This window comes from Mus caroli, chromosome 9, assembly GCF_900094665.2.
Source record: "Mus caroli chromosome 9, CAROLI_EIJ_v1.1, whole genome shotgun sequence".
In the NCBI taxonomy this organism is placed as follows: Eukaryota; Metazoa; Chordata; class Mammalia; order Rodentia; family Muridae; genus Mus; species Mus caroli.
Genome location: NC_034578.1, coordinates 17,916,899 through 17,934,036, shown reverse-complemented (window position 1 = coordinate 17,934,036; position 17,138 = coordinate 17,916,899). Strand labels below are relative to the sequence as shown.

The following is a 17,138-nucleotide window of genomic DNA, read 5'->3' as shown; positions in this document are numbered from 1 at the left end:
GAGTGCTGGGATTAAAGGTGTGTGCCACCATGCCCGGCTCTCTCTCTCTCTCTCTCTCTCTCTCTCTCTCTCTCTCTCTCTCTCTCTCTCTCTCTTTTTTTAATAAAAATGCATAATGTTCTTTAAGAAGACCCAATTATCCAATTATCCAGGTCAGAGGGCTCACAACTACCTACCAGAACTTCAGCTCTAGAGTTCTAATGCCCTCTCTGGCCTTAAAGGAATTACACTCATATGCACAAATACACACACACACATACACACACACACATACACACACACACACACACACACACACACACACACCTTCAAAAAAAAATGAAAGACAGGCCAGGCAGTGGTGGTGCACCCCTTTAACCCCAGCACTTAGAAAACAAAGACAGGTATGTCTTTGAGTTCCAGACCATCCTGGTCGACAGAGCGAGCTCCTGGACAGCCAGGGTTATACAAAGAAACCCTGTTTCAGAAAACAGAAAACAACCCACAAAGACATAATGCCTCCATCCTAGAATCCTAGCATTCAGGAGATGCAAGCATAAGAAACAGGAACTCAAATCCAGCTTTGGCTACGGGGCAAATTCAGCGTCAGCTTGGGCTACAATAGCCACTGTCTCGTGACAAACAAGCAAAGGCACACAAGTAGGATCTCTCAGGGTACTCTGCCCCTCCCTCCCTCCCTCCCTCCCTCCCTTCAGCAGTGCTGTTCTAGGTTCTGAAACAGAGTGCAGACCCTGCCCTGCACCCCTTCCCTACGTGCCACAGTAGTACACAGCAAGTTCACTCTTAGGTTAATGGGGATACCCTAAGTGGGGATGACCTTGGCTAACCTTGGCTATGCAGTGGTTCCTCTTCACAAGGTCCTGGTCATGATAATGGTCCTTGTTCACGTCTGAGCTGGAACAGGGTGTATCCTCATGAGGCTGTGGTTCTGAGTCCCACTCCTTCTCCCGGGCCCCAGACTTCCCTGCTTGTTCAGAAGCAGTGTTCACGATCTCAGGCTCCAAAGCCCTGGACCAGTGGGTCATACAGTCCAAAGACTTGTCTAAGGAGGGCCCTAGGGGGACAAAGGTTTCCTTCAGGGACAAGTGAAAGCCACTTGTAATTGTCAGTCCCTCCCAGGCCTCCAAATGTCTATCTACCAGGCTCTCCAGGAGGGGGCGAGTACTTGCTCCTCTCCTTAGCAGGCCAAGATGTGATGGCGAGTAACGGAGGTGAGCAGAGATGAGAAACACAGTCGTCAGAGTCCCGGGATAGGCCAGCCAAAAGAGGGTCACTGCAGAGGGGGCATAGGAGGAGCTCTGAGCCCACTCTCTAACTCCCCATCCTTTTGGTTTTAGCTATGTATTGTTTTGAAACAGTCTCAAGTAGCCCAGGCTGGCCTCCAACTCATTATGTAACCAAGAATGATCTTGAACAGCTGATCCTCCATCTTCTACCTCCCCGGTGGCTAGGATGCCAGGCGTGTGTCACTGCATCCAGTTTACACAGTGCTGGGGTGGAACCCAGCTGCACGCTAGGCAGGTGCTCTGCCAACTAAGAACCAGGCCCAGACACCTGATCTCTTTAGTGTCTCCCCAAAGAGACTCCTCAGAGATGTTCCAGCCAGAGCCTCCTCAGTATTGGCAGAAGTGGAAGTCAGACGAGAGGTAAACCCAAACGGATGCCCAGTGACCAGCTTAAAGGTGGGAGGAGAGAACCAACTGCGTAAAGTTGTCCTCTGCCATGCGTGCCATGACACACGCACTCGTAAGACATGTCTCGTGCACAACAAGGATAACAAGGCTTCATATTTATAAGGGGGACAGAAAGTAGTCCCACGCCTTTAATCCCAGCACTCAGGAGGCAGAGGCAGGCAAATCTCTCTGAGTTCGAGGCCAGCCTGGTCCACTTAGTGAGTCTCAGTCCAGTCAGGGCAAGAGACCCTGTCACAAAAACCTTTAAAAAAAAAAAAAAGATGGCTTGGGAGTTGGTTTAGCTGCTTTTCCTGAGTACCCAGGTTCAATTCCCGCACCCATAGGGTGACTCACAACCGTCTGTGTCTCCAGTCCCAGAGGATTTGATGCCCTCTTCTGACCTCTACAGGCACTAGATTCGAAAGCAGTGCCCAGACATATATACAAGCAAATCGTTAATACACATAAAAAAATTTTAAAATACTGAAACAAACAAAACACATAAAGGACAGGATGTGGCAGTTCAGCCCTTTTAATCCCAGAACTCAGGAGGTCCCTGAGTTCCAAGCCAGCCTAGTCTACAAAGCTAGTTCCAGATCAGCCAGGGCTACACAGTGAGAATCTATCTAGGAGGGAAAAAAATTATATATACTATATTGGGCTGCCCTGATTACACAGATTTAGTACAATGCTCGTAAATGAAAATTTGCTCTAGAATGTCACCTGAGGACCACAGATACCCTCGAAGACTAGAGCGGGAAAGAAAAGACGCATTTCTGAGCGTCACCACCAGAAGGTCCCCAACCTTGCCTGCCCTCCCTACAACCCCAATTGAATCTCCAGCTGTCCCCTTCTACAGAGAATTTTTAGAGCTTGGAAGCTTAACCATTGCTATTAGTCCTAACCCCTTGTTCTGTCAATCTAACACCCTTCCAGTCTCCCCATTCCCTTCCATTCCCACCTACTACAGCATACCACCTGTTCATGCTCTCCCATCAGGGACCACGAAGCCAGTCCCCAGCTGTGACGCTGAAGTTTTGATCCCCTGGGGACACCATCGTTGGAGAACGAGGGGAGGCCAAAGGTGGAGTCACAGAGAAGGGCGTGGTCCTCCCATAAGCCACGCCCGCTCACTCCGGTCAGGCGCGGAGCTCATTGGCGCCTGCGCATCTTCGGTGAGACTGGATGAAGTTCGGAGAGGCGAGATGGCCGGATGATTCCCGCAAGCCAACTGGGCAATCCCTAAGTGGGAGAGTCCAGAGGAGTCAGAGCTGTGATCTCATTGGCTTCTGGCTGGGAGGTGGGGCGAGGCCTGCGGGGCGGAAGAAAACCTGTGAAGTCTCAGGCAAGCCGGAGCTGCACCGGAGTTGCCCTGGTTCTTGGTCCCTACGCCTGACCTCGTGTGCTCCAACGGTGGGGTCAGATGGGGCTCCGGGGGTGTTTTGGGATGTTCTTAGAATATCTCGGGTTCCGAATGAGGGCTCTTAGATGTCTGCAGAGCTAGGGTAATCCCTGAAAACCTAAGTATGTGAACTTGAGCTGCTGGGATTCAAGCTTTTGGGGTGCAGTGGACATTGTGGTTTAGAGAGAGCCTTTTGTTCTAGAATTTTGGTTTTGAGACAAGGTCTCATGTATCTCTGGTTGGCCTCCAACTCCTGCCCCTCCTGTTTCTACTTTTGTGCTGGAATGACAGACTAGAGCCAGAACATGTTGCATGCAGAACTGGAGACGGAACGCGGAGCTTCCTGCACGTGAGGCAAACGCTCTGCCCGCTGAGCCACTTGCCCAACTGGACCTGAGATGTTTGCACACTTATTTATTTTGAGAGAGTCTCACTGTATCTCTGGCAGTCCTCAAACTCAGTGATTTTCCTGCATCACCCTCTGATATGTTGGGATTACAACTGTGAATCACCAGGCCAGTTTCTACGTCTTTTTCTAAGGCTTTTTGGAATTGAGGAATCTTTTTCTAACTTTGAGCTAGAAAAGTGGCAACTCCCCTGTCTCCGTCTTCCAAGTGTTGGGGATTTACAGGTATGAGCCTTCATGCTGGGTGATATTATTTATTTATTATTATTACTATTATTTTTCAAGTATGGAGGATAGCACGTAAGGCCAGCACCAACAAAGTCCCTGACCCCAAAGCCACGATTCCAGCCCCAAGCCTGAGCCCAGATCCACTGGTTGGGCTTGAGATTGTCTAGGGTCTACTTTGGGTCTTCCAACAGCCATTTCCAGGCTGTTTTCTCTCATCTTTGCACCAGTGTGAGGCTGGCCCTATGCACTCTCTGCCAAGGACTCAAAGCTAGGGGGTCGAAGGTTAAGCTGAGTCATCACTGCTTCCTTCCCAGGGCTGCAGAATGGAAAAAGGAGAGGACCCAGGAAGTCTGATTAAAGTCATCCACTTGCTGGTCTTGTCTGGTGCCTGGGGCATGCAGGTGTGGGTGACCTTTGTCTCAGGTAGGGACACTCCAACCTGTTATTTAGAGTGAGGACTGAGTGGGAGGGGGACCCGGAAGCAACCTAACGGTGTTTGTGGTCCTCCACCTCCCAGGCTTCCTGCTTTTTCGGAGCCTTCCGCGGCACACGTTTGGACTGGTGCAGAGCAAGGTCTTCCCAGTCTATTTTCACGTCTCCTTGGGCTGTGCCTTCATCAACCTCTGCATCTTGGCACCACAGCGAGCCTGGATTCACCTCACACTGTGGGAAGTCAGTCAGGTATGAGGATTTGAGGGTCCTCAAGGCTCCAGTGAGCACTTAAGGAGATTTGTGTTATTTCAGTGTGTGTATGTGTGTGTGTGTGTACATTCATGTGCACATGTGTACAATCTTATATAGAAAAACCAGGGGTTGGGGTGGGGGAATAAAAAAAAAGAAAGAAAGACCAGGGGTTGATGTTAGGTGTCTTCCTCTAACATTCTCAGATATAGATATAGATACACACACACACACACACACACACACACTTTTAAGACAGGCTTTCTCCGTGTTACCTTGGCTATCCTAGAATTCACTCCCCAGCCCTTTATTTGATGCAGTTTTCACAGTGCTGGGGATACCTAGAGCCCTGCACATGCTAGGTTTGCATTCTGTAGACCAGAATGGCCATGAACTCAGAGATCAGCCTGCCTCTGCCTCCTGAGTGCTGGGAGTAAATGTATGTGCTGCCACCATCTGGCTTATTTATTTATTCATTTATTTTTGTTCTTCTGAGACTGAGTCTTTCTACAGAGCCCTGGCTGTCCTGGAACTCACTCTGTAGCCCAGGCTGGCCTCAATCTCACAGAGATCCACCTGCTTCTGCATTCCAAGTGCTGGGATTAAAGGCCTGTGCCACCCCACCTAGCTTATTTCTTTTTTTGAGACAGGGTCTCCCATTGAACCTGAAGCTCTCGCTGATTTGGTCAGACACGCTGGCTGGGAATCCCCAGGGATCCTCCTAGCTCTGTCTGTCCATCATTGAGACGGTTGGCATGAGCCTCCATGCCTGGCTTTTTAACTTGGGTGTTGGCTGATTGAACTCAGGTCTCATGTCCACATGGCAAACCCTTTACTGACTGGATCTCCCCAGCCCTTTATCTGATGCAGTCTTCACAGTGCTGGGGATACCTAGAGCCTGTACATGCTAGGTTTACAATCTACAAGGATATGAGGGTTTTTTTTACCTACACAGACAGTAGTGTCTTTATTTTTTTGAGACAGGGTCTTGAACCCGGTATGTGGAAGTGAGTTTGAACTTCTGATCCTCCTGCCTCCTGAAATCACAGACATGTTCTACTACACATAGTTTTATGAAATGTTGGGAATCAAACCCAAGGCTTTGTGTATGCCAGACAGGTACCCTACCAAATTAGCTCCCATCACCTGTGAATTTTTTTTAAGATTTATTTTTATTATTTTCTTTTTGTTTTTGATAACAGAGTTTCTCTATGTTTCCCTACCTATCACTCAGTGATCCACCTGCCTCTGTCTCCCAAGTGCTGGGATCAAAGGTGTGCGCCACCGCCACTGGGCTTTGATTATTTTCATTTATGTCTTTATGAAGGTATGGGCATATGTGTGTGGGTACCCTCAAAGGCCAGAGGTGACAAATCCCCCTAGAATTGTCATTACAGATAGCTGTGAGCTGCTCAGAGTGAGTGCTGGGTACAGGCAGTGTGAGCTGCTCAGAGTGAGTGCTGGGAACTGAACTCAGCCCCCGAGAGAGAACTGTCATTACAGGCAGTGTGAGCTGCTCAGAGTGAGTGCTGGGTACTGGACTCAGTCTCTGCAAGCAGTATGCTCTCTTAACTGATAAGTCACTCTGCATCCCCAAAGGTGTAGCCCAGGCTAGACTCAAACTTGTGATTCTCCTGCTTCTGCTTCGTCAGGATAGCCTACTAGTGTGTGCCACCGCCATCAGTTCAAGTAACATTGTTTTGAAAGGAGCAAAGAAAGGCCTCTTTTTCTTAGAGAAGACAGAAGTGATCACTGGGTACCCTTGAATGGTACACACATGCTGCACACATCCTAGCTTCTCCCGGCAACCCTCTGTGTCCAGCCTTATCTTCTCCACTAGCTCCTATTTCCTCTCTGCCCAAAAGCTGGGCCTCCTGCCAAACTGGAGTGACTCAGCTGAGCCGAGGCACTGACCTCAGTTCATTGTTGAGAAACTAGACAGACTGGGACTCTAGGTTTTCCCAGTCCTGTCTACACATTCCTCAGCCACAGTGTAAGAACCAATCCCTGCAGCTCGGCTTTCCCCACCCTCTCTCCCTCTGCTCTTGAAGTTTTGAGATGTGGGCGGGTGAGACCTTATGTGTGTTTCAAGGGTAACCCCATCAATCCAATGTGGTGGTGTACATATGCACATTGTCAACCCAGGAGGAGGGAGGCAGTGCCAGGGAGATTGCCAAAGTTCCAGGCCAGCCTGGACTATGTAGTAAGACCCTGTATCAAACAACAACAAAAACAAGCCAGGTCCTTACCTTTAGTTCTAGCATTCTGGAGTCAGTGACAGGAGAATTTCTGTGAGTTCAAAGCTAGCCTGATCTACATAGAGAGTTCCAGGACAGCCAGGGCTGCAAAGAGAGACCTTGTCTCAAAACAAAGCAAAACAAACAAAAGCAAAAAACACAATTAACTAAAAGTAAAAATGTAAATACAAAGACCAAGGCTGATGAGGTGGAGGTCAGGAGTTCAAGGCCAGGGTCAGTTACATAAGGAGTTTGAAACCAACCTGAGCTACTGAGAACTTGTCTCAACCTGCTCCCTCCAAAAGAATAATCTTCTAGAGATCAGAGAGGATTATGGGTAACTGGTATTCCCCAGGTGTTTAATTCATTTCCTGTTGGTCCAGTGTCAGTTCCTTGGGTTTGAAATGGGAGCACAGAAGAGATGGGTCCTGTTTTAGGCTGTGTGGTTTTGGTCAGGGAGAATCAAAGAACAGTTACTGCCGTCTGTCTTAATTTTGGGGAGACGAGATGGGTAAGCCCATCATCCCAGCTATTTGGGAGGCCTAAGCAGGAGGATTGCAAGTGTAAGGTCAGCTTTGGCTATAGAGCGAGGTCCACTCCAGCCCAGGCGATTCAGTGAGACCTCGACTCAAACTGAAAAGAGCAGAGGCTGGGGCGTGACTTGGACAGAAGAGTGCTTGCTGTGCAAACATGAGACCCAGGTTCGAGTCCTCAGCATCCATTCAGACGCCAAACACAGAGGTGGTACCCATCATGGGAGGAGGTGAGAGTCAAGGGTGGAGATAGGCAGATCCCTGAAGCTCCTTGGCCAGCCAGTCAGCCTAGCTTCATGAGGTGGTTCCAGGATCAATGAGAGACACTATCTCAAAAACTAAGGTGGGCGGTTTAGCAAGCTACCAAGCCGGGAGGGTCTGCACAGTGGAAGAAGAGAAATGACTCCCTCAAGCTGTGGTCCAGGCTGCACATACATACTATGGCATACACACACGCATGCACACACACAAATAAGTAAATTCAGTAAATTAAAAAACAGAAAAGAAGAAAATGGTGGAAATCCCCAAAGGTAACTTCTGCCCTCCACAAAAACACAGACACATGCACCTGCGAGCATGTGTTGCACACATGCACCTGTGAGCATGTGTTGCACACCTATTATTACATGCACCTGCAAGCACATGTTGAACACATGCACCTGCGAGCACGTGTTACACACCTATGATCACATGCACCTGCGAGCACGTGTTGCACACCTATGATCACATGCACCTGCAAGCACGTGTTGCACACCTATGATCACATGCACCTGCGAGCACGTGTTACACACCTATGATCACATGCACCTGCAAGCACGTGTTGCACACCTATGATCACATGCACCTGCGAGCACGTGTTACACACCTATGAACACATACACCTGCGAGCACGTGTTGCACACATGAACAAGTACACATACCACATCTGCACAGGAGGAAAGAGGCATGTGGCTCAATAGTAGACACACTTTGACTGAGGCCCCAGGATCAGTCAGTTCTCTGTACAACAACAACAACAAAAAAAAAGGTTTTGCTTTGGAGAAGAGGTTTCTGTGCTTAGGGAACAGTGGGAGAGAAGATGAGAAAAGGCTGTAGACAGATTCTTTCCTAAGGGCTGCTGTTTTCAGGGACCTCTCTGGCCCATGAGGATGCAGGCATGCCCTCTCTCAGGTCCCAGCCACCCTCACCTCACCTCCCTGTCACTCTGTCACTCTCCCCAGCTTTCCCTACTGCTTCTGAGCCTCACACTGGCCACCATCAATGCTCGCTGGCTTGAGGCTCGCACCACGGCTGTCATGTGGGCCCTGCAGAGCATAGAGAAAGAGCGGGGCCTAGGGACAGAGGTGCCAGGCAACTTCCAGGGCCCTGATCCCTACCGCCAGCTGCGGGACAAGGACCCCAAGTACAGTGCTCTACGCAAGAAGTTCTTCCACTACCATGGCCTGTCTTCCCTCTGCAACCTGGGGTGCCTGCTGAGCAATGGGCTCTGCCTTGTGGCCCTTGCCCTGGGACTCAGGAGCCTCTAACACAGACCCTGTGTGTCAATAAATGCTTCTTTGGAGATGGCCGTGGTCATTTTTTTCCACCCCAGGAAAAGCCAGGGGTGTGTGTGTGTGTGTACACATGTGTGTGTGTATAGCACTCAGAGCCTCAGGTTGCCCATATCTGGTGACATGACACATTGGAGTGTGAGCTATTGAAGTTCCAGCATGTCTCCTCTAACAGTGACCATATATTGTGTACCTTCTGTATACCTGGCTCAGCTCTACCCACTGCCCTTCCTGTGTGTTACTGCAGCAACAGCAGGTTCCCACCTCCCAGGCATAATCATATTTCCTATTCTGCCAACACTGGAAGTGACATTATGACTTTCTTTGGCTGATGAGATGTGAGCAGAAGTGTTTACTGGCTGGAGAGATGGCTCAATAGTTAAGAGCACTGACTGCTCTTCCAGAGGACCTGAGTTCAATTCCCAGCAACCACATGGTGGCTCACAACCATCTGTAATGGGATCTGATGCCCTCTTCTGGTGTGTCTGAAGGCAGTGAGAGTGTTCTCATATACATAAAATAAATCTTTTTTAAAAAGTGTTTACAAGACAGGATAGAACATCTTTCCTTAGCCCCTAGCATCCATTCTGAGCTGTGAGCCTAGGTGAGTGATATCCTGAAGCCTTTGGGGACTGCTTGTTTCTAGGAATAACTCGGCGCTTCCTAGCTAATACTCTCTGGCACAATTCATGTTAAAGCTTTGGAGGCAGCTCCTGTTCCCTTAGGCATCTGAGTGAGCAGTGACGTTCAAGTTTCTGTGTGGTAATGGTGTGTGTGTGTGTGTGTGTGCTTTGAGGCAGGGTCTCTAGCTCAGGCTTACTTGGAATTCTGTGGCCCAGGTTGGCCTGAAACTTGAGAATTTTCCTGCCTCCACCTCTCATGTACTAAAATTACAGACATGAGCTACTATATCAGTCTCTATATTTTTGAGACAGGTTCTTATTACTGTGTAGCCAATCTGATTTAAAACTTACTATGTGACCCAGGCTAGCCTCAAATTCATGGCAGTCCTCGTGTCTCAGCTTCCTAGTACTAGGGTGACAGGAATACACCATTTCACCTGTTTAGACACACATGCAGATAACTTTGGAGATGGAGTCTCATCTGAGTTCAGGCTGAACTTGAAGTTACTACATACCTGAGGAGTATGACTTTGAACTCCTGATTTCTGTCTTCCTCTACCTCCCAAATTCTGGAATTACAAATGTAAGCTACCATACCTAAAAGTCTCTTTGAATTTTTTTTTTTTTTTTTTTGAGACAGGGTTTCTCTGTGTAACCCTGGCTGTCCTGCAACTCACTTTGTAGACCAGGCTGGCCTTGAACTCAGAATCCACCTGCCTCCTCTGCCTCCCCAATGCCGGGATTAAAGGTGTGCACCACCACGCCCAGCTCTGTTTGATTTTTTTACATTTATTTATTCGTTTGTTTATTGCATGTGGAGATCAGAGGACAACTTGTGGGAATTGATTCTCCTTCTACCCTGTTGGTCCCTGAAACCCTCATATCAGGCTTAGTAGCAACTGAATTCCAAATCTTGCCGTGTGGACTCTGCCAAATATCTACCTTTCTTTGATCCTCAGTTTCCTTATTTATATATATGAATACACTGTAGCTGTCTTCAGACACACCAGAAGAGGGCATCAGATCCCATCACAGATGGTTGTGAGCCACCATGTGGTTACTGGGATTGGAACTCAGGACCTCTGGAAGAACAGTCAGTGCTCTTAACTGCTGAGCCATCTCTCCAGCCCCAGTTTCCTTATTTCTAAAACATATTTTAACTCCAAGAGCCCTTAGGCGTGTTGAACAGCAGAATCTAGCACCCTTTAGAGCCAGACTCCTCCCATGGAACAGGGAGTATGCCTAAGATTCGGACCAGCACTGGGGAGATAGAGTAACCACTATCTATATAAGAAGTCTTGGGCTCCATCCCTAGCCCCGTGTAAACCATCAAGGCTCTGTACACCTTCAACCCCAGACCTTGGGAAGTGGAGCCAGGGGAATCAGTTCACATTTACTTTTGGTACATAAAGAGTTTGAGGCAAGCCTGGGGGAAAAAAAATTTAAATCTTTTAGAAATTTAAATTTTATTTTACATGAGTGTTTTGTCTGTACCACGTGGGCTCTTGCAGTTTGATGAAGTAAGAAGGGAGGGGTCAGGTCTCCTGGAACTGGAGTTATTAGACACCATGTGAGTCCTGAGACTCAAACTCATATCCTCAACAAGAACAAGAGCTTTTAACCGCTGAGACATCTCTCCAGCCCCCCAAATTAAAAGGAATAAAACTATGGTTACACTAATCTTGTTATGAACCACTCGACAGAGGGAAACATTGAGGTTGAGAGAGGTTAAATATGTCCGGAGTCACAGTCAGAACTCAGCCGCTGAAGGTTTTCCTGTGAACCACAGAATGCATAGGAAATTTTTTCTACCTCTAGTTAGGAAAGAGAGGCTCTGATGGGACTTAATGCCTCTTCCTGCTCCTCTGGGCTCTAGCTCAGGACCACAGGCTTGCACTCCCAGATCCCTACCGCCCCTCCTCCGCCACACTACCAGGTCCCATCCTCTCGACTCCCTGCCCACTTCTGACGCCTCTTGAGGTGGCCCCGCCCCTGCCAGACGCCACCTCCGCCTGCAAGGCTCGCCCACTCCGCTAGGACTTTTGTGGCGTCCAAGCCTCCAACAGGCCACGCCCATCTCCTGGCTCCGTTGGCGGCGCCCACACCCGTAAGACCACGCCCACCGCCGGGCGCCAACTCTCAAGGCGCCCCGCCCCTTCCAGGCCCCACCCGCTCACCTCGCCCCCTCCGCCTGGGCGGAGCCGGCGCGGGATCCGGGTGTCAGTGTTGGCAACGCCGGCAGCTGTGGGGCGAGGGTCGCAGCCCTGTGCGGGGCCGTAGCAACTTCGTGGGCGGATCCTGGTGTGCAAGGCGGGACCCGAGGTGAGCCCAGGAGCGAGTGCACCTGCCAACCCGCTGATACGCGCGTGCACTATGACAGGGTTGAACTGGGGTCCGCGCGAGCCTGGGTCTCGCACCCCCTGTCAGTGCTGCTGGCTCTTCTGGGTTCCCCGCACCCGGCAAGCTCTGCGAACGGTGGCGGGGTGGGCGAGAAGCCCAGCTTGGGGCCGTGCGACGGCACCATATGGTGATGGGGGAGGCACTTGCTGGTGCGCGCAGTGCAGTGATTGTTCGGGTGCCAACCTTGAGGGCTAGGGGACCCCTAGATGGCACAGAAGAGAAGCTGTGGTGGGGCGGGGGCCAGCCTGGAGGCCCTGCCCGACGGACGCCTCAAACCCGTTCTCCCGGAACACAGGGTGGGGTTGGCTGCGTTCTCCTTAGAAATGCACGGAGCAGAGAAACAGAAAACACCGAAGGCCGTTGAGAAATAATTTTGCTTGGGCTTCGGAGAGCAACTCTAAGCTAGACAGCTGGAGAAAGCGAAGTGGGGGCGGGGGTGGGGGAGAGCTTGGAAGGGCACCCTAGATTTGGATAAAACAGCATGCTGGAGTGTGGGAAGATATAAACAGGAGGATATGGGGTGGTGGGTTTTGCAGTCATTAAGTGGCTAGGATAATTCTCTTGGATTTGATGACTTTCAGTCCTGTCTTTGTGGACCATGGCTTGGGTGAGTCAGCTTTGGCCAAGAGGGAGCCAGGCCCGGCCCCTTTGACAAATAAAATGGTAGGTACCCACTTGGGAGCCTAACTGGGCCTTTAAACCTTATGCTATATATATAGAAATTCCCCTCACCCTGGAAGACAGGGAAAGGGTTAAAGTGAATTTGGAGAGGACAGGACAGCACCCCAGTGGCAGGCACCAGCTAAATTCAACATCCAAGCCTTGATGGAAGGGGCTCTGTCTAGCTGGCAGTCACACACACACACACACACACACCTACACACCTGGCCATACCAGCTGCTTGCACTGGGCAAAGTCCAGCTTGCAGCCTGTGCAACTTCCTCACCACCATGGCCCCCCAGCCCCAACTGGCCCTGAGTTTTCACCTGTTACCTGGTCCTGCACCTGAAGGGAGAAGATCTGAACCTTCCACTATAAAGGTTCCATATTTCTTTCCTTTTTCTTTCTTTCTTTCTCTCTCTCTCTTTTTTCCTTCCTTCCTTCCTTCCTTCCTTCCTTCCTTCCTTCCTTCCTTCCTTTCTTTCTGAGACAGGTTCTCATATAACCCACCTCAGTTTGGTACGGAACTTCCAATGTAGCACAGGATGACTTTGAACTCCTGGTACTCTGTTTCCACTCCGTAGTGCTGGAATTACAGGTGTGCACATCACACCTGGTTTGCTGGGTGCTGGGGCTGAAACCTCAGGTGAGTGCTCTACTCCCCAGCCCTCAGCCTCACCTTTGTGTAAAGATTAAATAGCAACCACAGCCCTCTCACTGTGGTGTTTCTTTCTTATGCACAGCTGTGTCTCTTCAGAGACGCATGCCTGGTGCAGAGGACTCAGCAGGAGTTTGTTGGCGAATACCACAAGGATCATTAAGAAGGGCACAGTGGTGCACACCTGTAATCCACAGCTCCAGAGGCAGGGATCCACCACATGGGGACTTTGAAGTCAGCCTGAGCTACCTGAGATCTCTCCTTAAAGAATAAAAGTGGAAAAAATGAGGAGTAGAGAGATGGCTCAGCTGCTCAGAGCAGTTCTTTCAGACAACCTGACTTAGATTCTCAGAGCCCAGGTCAGGCAGTTTACAGCTGCCTCTAAGTACAGCCCCAAGGTGGAGGCACGTCCCTGGCAACCCCTTACACCAGTCACATATACAGCCTTTGTCTTTCTTACTCCAGAGTGAGACCTTGTCTCAATAAATAAATAAAAATAAATAAAACTTTAAAACTAGGGCTAGGGGATGGCTTTGCAGGAAAAGGCACTTGCTGCCCAGTCTGATGACATGCGTTTGATCCCGGATCCACGCGTTGGAAGGCGTGATTCTTGAAACCAATGGACCCATAGACTCACCCTTACAAAAGCTCTCCCCTTACAGGATTCCACTCTTTGACATCAGGATTTCTGGTCTCCCCTCCAAGCAGATCCCACTGAGATGGCATCCGCTAGTGAGCCCCCTGCCAGCCCAAGGGATGCTGCTGACCAGAACTTTGACTACATGTTCAAACTGCTCTTGATCGGGAACAGCAGCGTGGGCAAGACATCCTTCCTGTTCCGCTATGCCGATGACTCCTTCACCCCTGCCTTCGTGAGCACAGTGGGCATCGACTTCAAGGTCAAGACGGTCTACCGACATGACAAGAGGATCAAGCTACAGATTTGGGTGGGCTGAGTAGTCGTGTGGGGAGTGGGAGGGCGGTCAGTAGAAAACCCCAGCACACACACAGAACAGCTTGGGGCCGGGAGGCGTCTTTTATCTCTGAGGGAAGTCCACCAGGGTGTGGGAGCATACCTCCCCAGGTGTCCTGGGGAGGCACAAGGTGGACAGAAGGTACTTCTTGGAAATATCAGTGGCTAGTGAGGAATCATTTGGGAACCATCTTGACTCCCATGAGGCTGCCAGGCTCAGTGCCACATCCTGTCCCTAGTCCGGTTGTTGATATCATTACGGTGACAAGGGGACCAGAAGCAGATCAAGATGATGGCCTGAGGCCCAGATGGCTCTTCTTTGTGACTGTTACATGGGTTCTCAGAAACCAGGTTAGGAAGCTCATAGCTTAGGGACAGCCCTGCACAGTGGAGTCCATCCAGGGCAGAGCTGAGTCAGAACTGAGTTTTTAAGATGGGATACCGGGGCTGGTGCTACACACCTGCATCAGACTGGGCCACGAGGGAACACCAGTATTCCTCCAATCAGATTGGACTTCGAGGGCAGGGCCGTACCTCTCTGTCACACTAGGCCTGTGAAGGGAACACCACTCTTCTCCTATCAGATTGGGCCACAAGAGTAGACCTGTGTCCCTTTCAGAGTTCCTCAGAGTCAGGTAGGGAGCAGGTGGCCCCTACCTAGCTGACTGACTGCTGTTTGCCCAGGACACAGCAGGCCAGGAGCGCTACCGGACAATCACCACGGCCTACTACCGCGGAGCCATGGGCTTCCTGCTCATGTATGACATCGCCAACCAGGAGTCCTTCACCGCGGTGCAGGACTGGTAAGCACTGGCCAACCACTGACATGCCACGGGCTTTCATTCTCCCCCTCCCGATCCTAACCTCACTCTCAACGTCTACAACTCTCCAGGGCTACGCAGATCAAAACCTATTCCTGGGACAATGCCCAGGTAATCCTCGTGGGGAACAAGTGTGACCTGGAAGACGAACGGGTCGTACCTGCTGAGGATGGCCGGAGGCTTGCCGATGATCTTGGTTAGTGCCCAACCTCCTAGCTCCATACCCCGTCTTCACCCTTGAATCCCAGTCCCACAGTGGTTACCTGAGGATCTCGGGGGCAGAGGGATACCCATGTGTTGGGGCTGGGGAGATGGCTTAGTGAGTAAGGGAGTAAGAAAGCTTCTGTTGTACAAACATGAGGCTCTGGTTTAGAGTCCCCAGCACCAGCATAAAACACAAACACACGTGTGCACACACATGCACATGCACACACACATTCACATGCACACGCACACCTTCATGCCTGTAACCCCTGCACTGTGGAGGACCTGAATGAGAATCACTGGTACTTGCTGGCTGCCCTGGTAGCTTTAGGTACAGTGAGAGACCCTATCTCAATGGAATGTGCCTCCAGTAGAGACTCATATACCTGCACACAGATGTGCACATACACCAAACACATACTCCAAGACAACCCATAAACATACCCATATATAAGCCATGTTCTCCCATTTGGGGGATATATACCCCTTCCTGAGAACCTAGCTGTTTGACCTTGGAGACCTCTTATTTTTCTTTCTAACTTCTATAACAGATATTAACATACTATAGTTTTTATTTTTGTTGTTGTTTTGAGACAGGGTCTCTGTTGCGGCCTGCCCGCAGTCCACAACACGAACGGTTCAACTGAGAATGGCAGTTCAGGCTGAAAAGAGAGGAATCTAGACGGGGCGGAAGAAAAGAATGGAGCCAGGACAACAAGTTCTGATCAAGGCTCAATTTTACTAATTCCAGACACTCAGTTATAAAGGAAGGGGGAGGGAACCCAACTTCCCGCCAAGTAACTCAGGGTCCAGTAGCAGGACGAACACGTGTGTGCCTCCAGGCAGCAAAGGCAGGTTCCAGCAGTAGGTAGGCGTGGCAGGACGAATGAGCACGTAGCTCCACCCTTGAGCAAGCAGGTTCCAGGCTGGGGGAAGGGAGGCCACAGGTCTCACTGTTTTATATTGGCATGGAACTCAGTTCTGTAGGCAAGGCTAGCCTCAGCATCACAAGGGACCCACTTGCCTCTGCCTCCCAAATGCTGGGATTAAAGGCTTGTACTTATATGCCCAGCATCTACTACCGATTTCTATGCATTCTGGAACTGGAGTGAAGTGATTCTGGCTTTTTGGTTGGTTGGTTTGTTGGTTGGGTTAGTTTGGTCTGGTTTGGTCTGGGGAGCTGAGCCCAGGGCTGCCTTCACATTAAACAGGCACCCTACCACTGAGCAACACCACCAACCTAGGCTTGTCATTGTTTGTTTGTTTGTTTGAACAGTCTCACTAGCCACGCTGAACTGTGAACTCCCGACCCTCTGTCTTAACCTCCCAGAGTGCTGGAACTGCAGGCTTCCCCTTCATGCAGGATATTGATTTGTTGTAAGATTCCCTGTGAAAATCCACGTGTAGTGGCTCTCACCTAAATTATACCTAAATGCTGCAGGAACTTGCAACCAAATTGCCATGAGGTGAAGGTTACCTCGGGATACATAATGAAACATTCTCTTAAGCAGACAAACAAGGGCTGGAGAGATGTCTAGGCAGTTAAGAATATTTCCTTTTATTGCAAAGGACCTAAGTTTGATTCCCAGCACCTATGTGACAACTAACAACTGTTTGCACATATATGCAGTCAGGCACACATACATATGCATAAAATAAATCTTAAAAATTAAAATAAATTAATAAACAAAAATCCCAAACTGTTGTAGGGTATAGTTCAGTTGGTAGCATGCTCACGTGTATGCATGAGGCCTTAAGGATTCCATTTCCAGTAACACACACAACAAGGTATTGTGGTGTACACCTCTCATCCCAGCATCCAGGAAGCAGAGGCAGGAGGATCAGGTTCAAAGTCAACCTAAGCACATAGTGAGTTCCAGGCTACACAGGGCTCCATGAGACCCTGTTAGAACCAAAGAAAAGACACTTAGAAGGCAGACGTTCAAGGCCAGCCTGGGCTGCATTGCAAGTTCTAGATCTGGCAAAGCTATAATAGTGAGACTCTCTTCAAAAAAAAAAAAAAAAAAAAAAAAAAAAAAAAAAAAAAAAAAAAATATTCAAAATGCTAAATGACAAAATGATCTTAAAG

The 17,138-nt window shown here is 49.7% G+C and overlaps 3 protein-coding genes across 15 annotated transcripts in view; 2 read left to right on the top strand and 1 right to left on the bottom strand.

The window, feature by feature from the left end:
* The window catches only part of Ccdc159 (coiled-coil domain containing 159), a 9,066-nt gene extending 6,146 nt beyond the window's left edge, over positions 1-2,920 (bottom strand). The window contains exons 1-3 of one of the 9 annotated variants that reach the window (XM_021171992.2): positions 2,635-2,920; positions 1,140-1,273; positions 828-1,054 (exon numbers count right to left, since the gene is read on the bottom strand). In XM_021171992.2, coding sequence (XP_021027651.1) covers positions 828-1,054; positions 1,140-1,273; positions 2,635-2,669 — 396 coding nt within the window. In that variant the 5' untranslated portion in view covers positions 2,670-2,920. The remainder of the gene's footprint in view (positions 1-827; positions 1,055-1,139; positions 1,274-2,634) is intronic. The other 8 variants (XM_021171989.2, XM_021171993.2, XM_021171990.2 and 5 more) reach the window with 8 other exon arrangements.
* On the top strand, positions 2,826-8,723 carry Tmem205 (transmembrane protein 205). Of its 3 annotated transcripts, none has more exons than XM_021171995.2 (4): positions 2,826-3,086; positions 4,024-4,132; positions 4,227-4,390; positions 8,381-8,723. In XM_021171995.2, exons 1-4 carry the CDS (start codon positions 2,859-2,861, stop codon positions 8,684-8,686), a joined length of 807 nt encoding a protein of 268 aa, XP_021027654.1. In that variant the 5' UTR covers positions 2,826-2,858; the 3' UTR covers positions 8,687-8,723. The 3 variants fall into 3 exon arrangements, with proteins under 3 accessions (XP_021027654.1, XP_021027655.1, XP_029337419.1); XM_021171996.2 differs by having other exon boundaries at positions 2,842-3,091; XM_029481559.1 differs by lacking the exon at positions 2,826-3,086 and adding an exon at positions 3,368-3,706.
* A 2,793-nt stretch (positions 8,724-11,516) lies between these two features.
* Positions 11,517-17,138, top strand: part of Rab3d (RAB3D, member RAS oncogene family) — a 12,051-nt gene continuing 6,429 nt past the window's right edge. The window contains exons 1-4 of one of the 3 annotated variants that reach the window (XM_021171831.2): positions 11,517-11,655; positions 13,760-13,998; positions 14,709-14,827; positions 14,917-15,041. In XM_021171831.2, the coding sequence (XP_021027490.1) occupies positions 13,771-13,998; positions 14,709-14,827; positions 14,917-15,041 (472 nt within the window). In that variant the 5' untranslated portion in view covers positions 11,517-11,655; positions 13,760-13,770. Of the gene's footprint in view, positions 11,656-13,713; positions 13,999-14,708; positions 14,828-14,916; positions 15,042-17,138 lie in introns of all 3 variants that reach the window. The other 2 variants (XM_029481562.1, XM_029481560.1) reach the window with 2 other exon arrangements.

Coding starts and splice junctions, on each gene's coding strand:
- Tmem205 (XM_021171995.2), top strand. CDS start 2,859: ATGAAGTTCGGAGAGGCGAGATGGCCGGATGATTCCCGCAAGCCAACT. Junction 3,087..4,023: donor TGACCTCGTGTGCTCCAACG/GTGGGGTCAGAT, acceptor CTTCCTTCCCAG/GGCTGCAGAATGGAAAAAGG. Junction 4,133..4,226: donor GTGGGTGACCTTTGTCTCAG/GTAGGGACACTC, acceptor TCCACCTCCCAG/GCTTCCTGCTTTTTCGGAGC.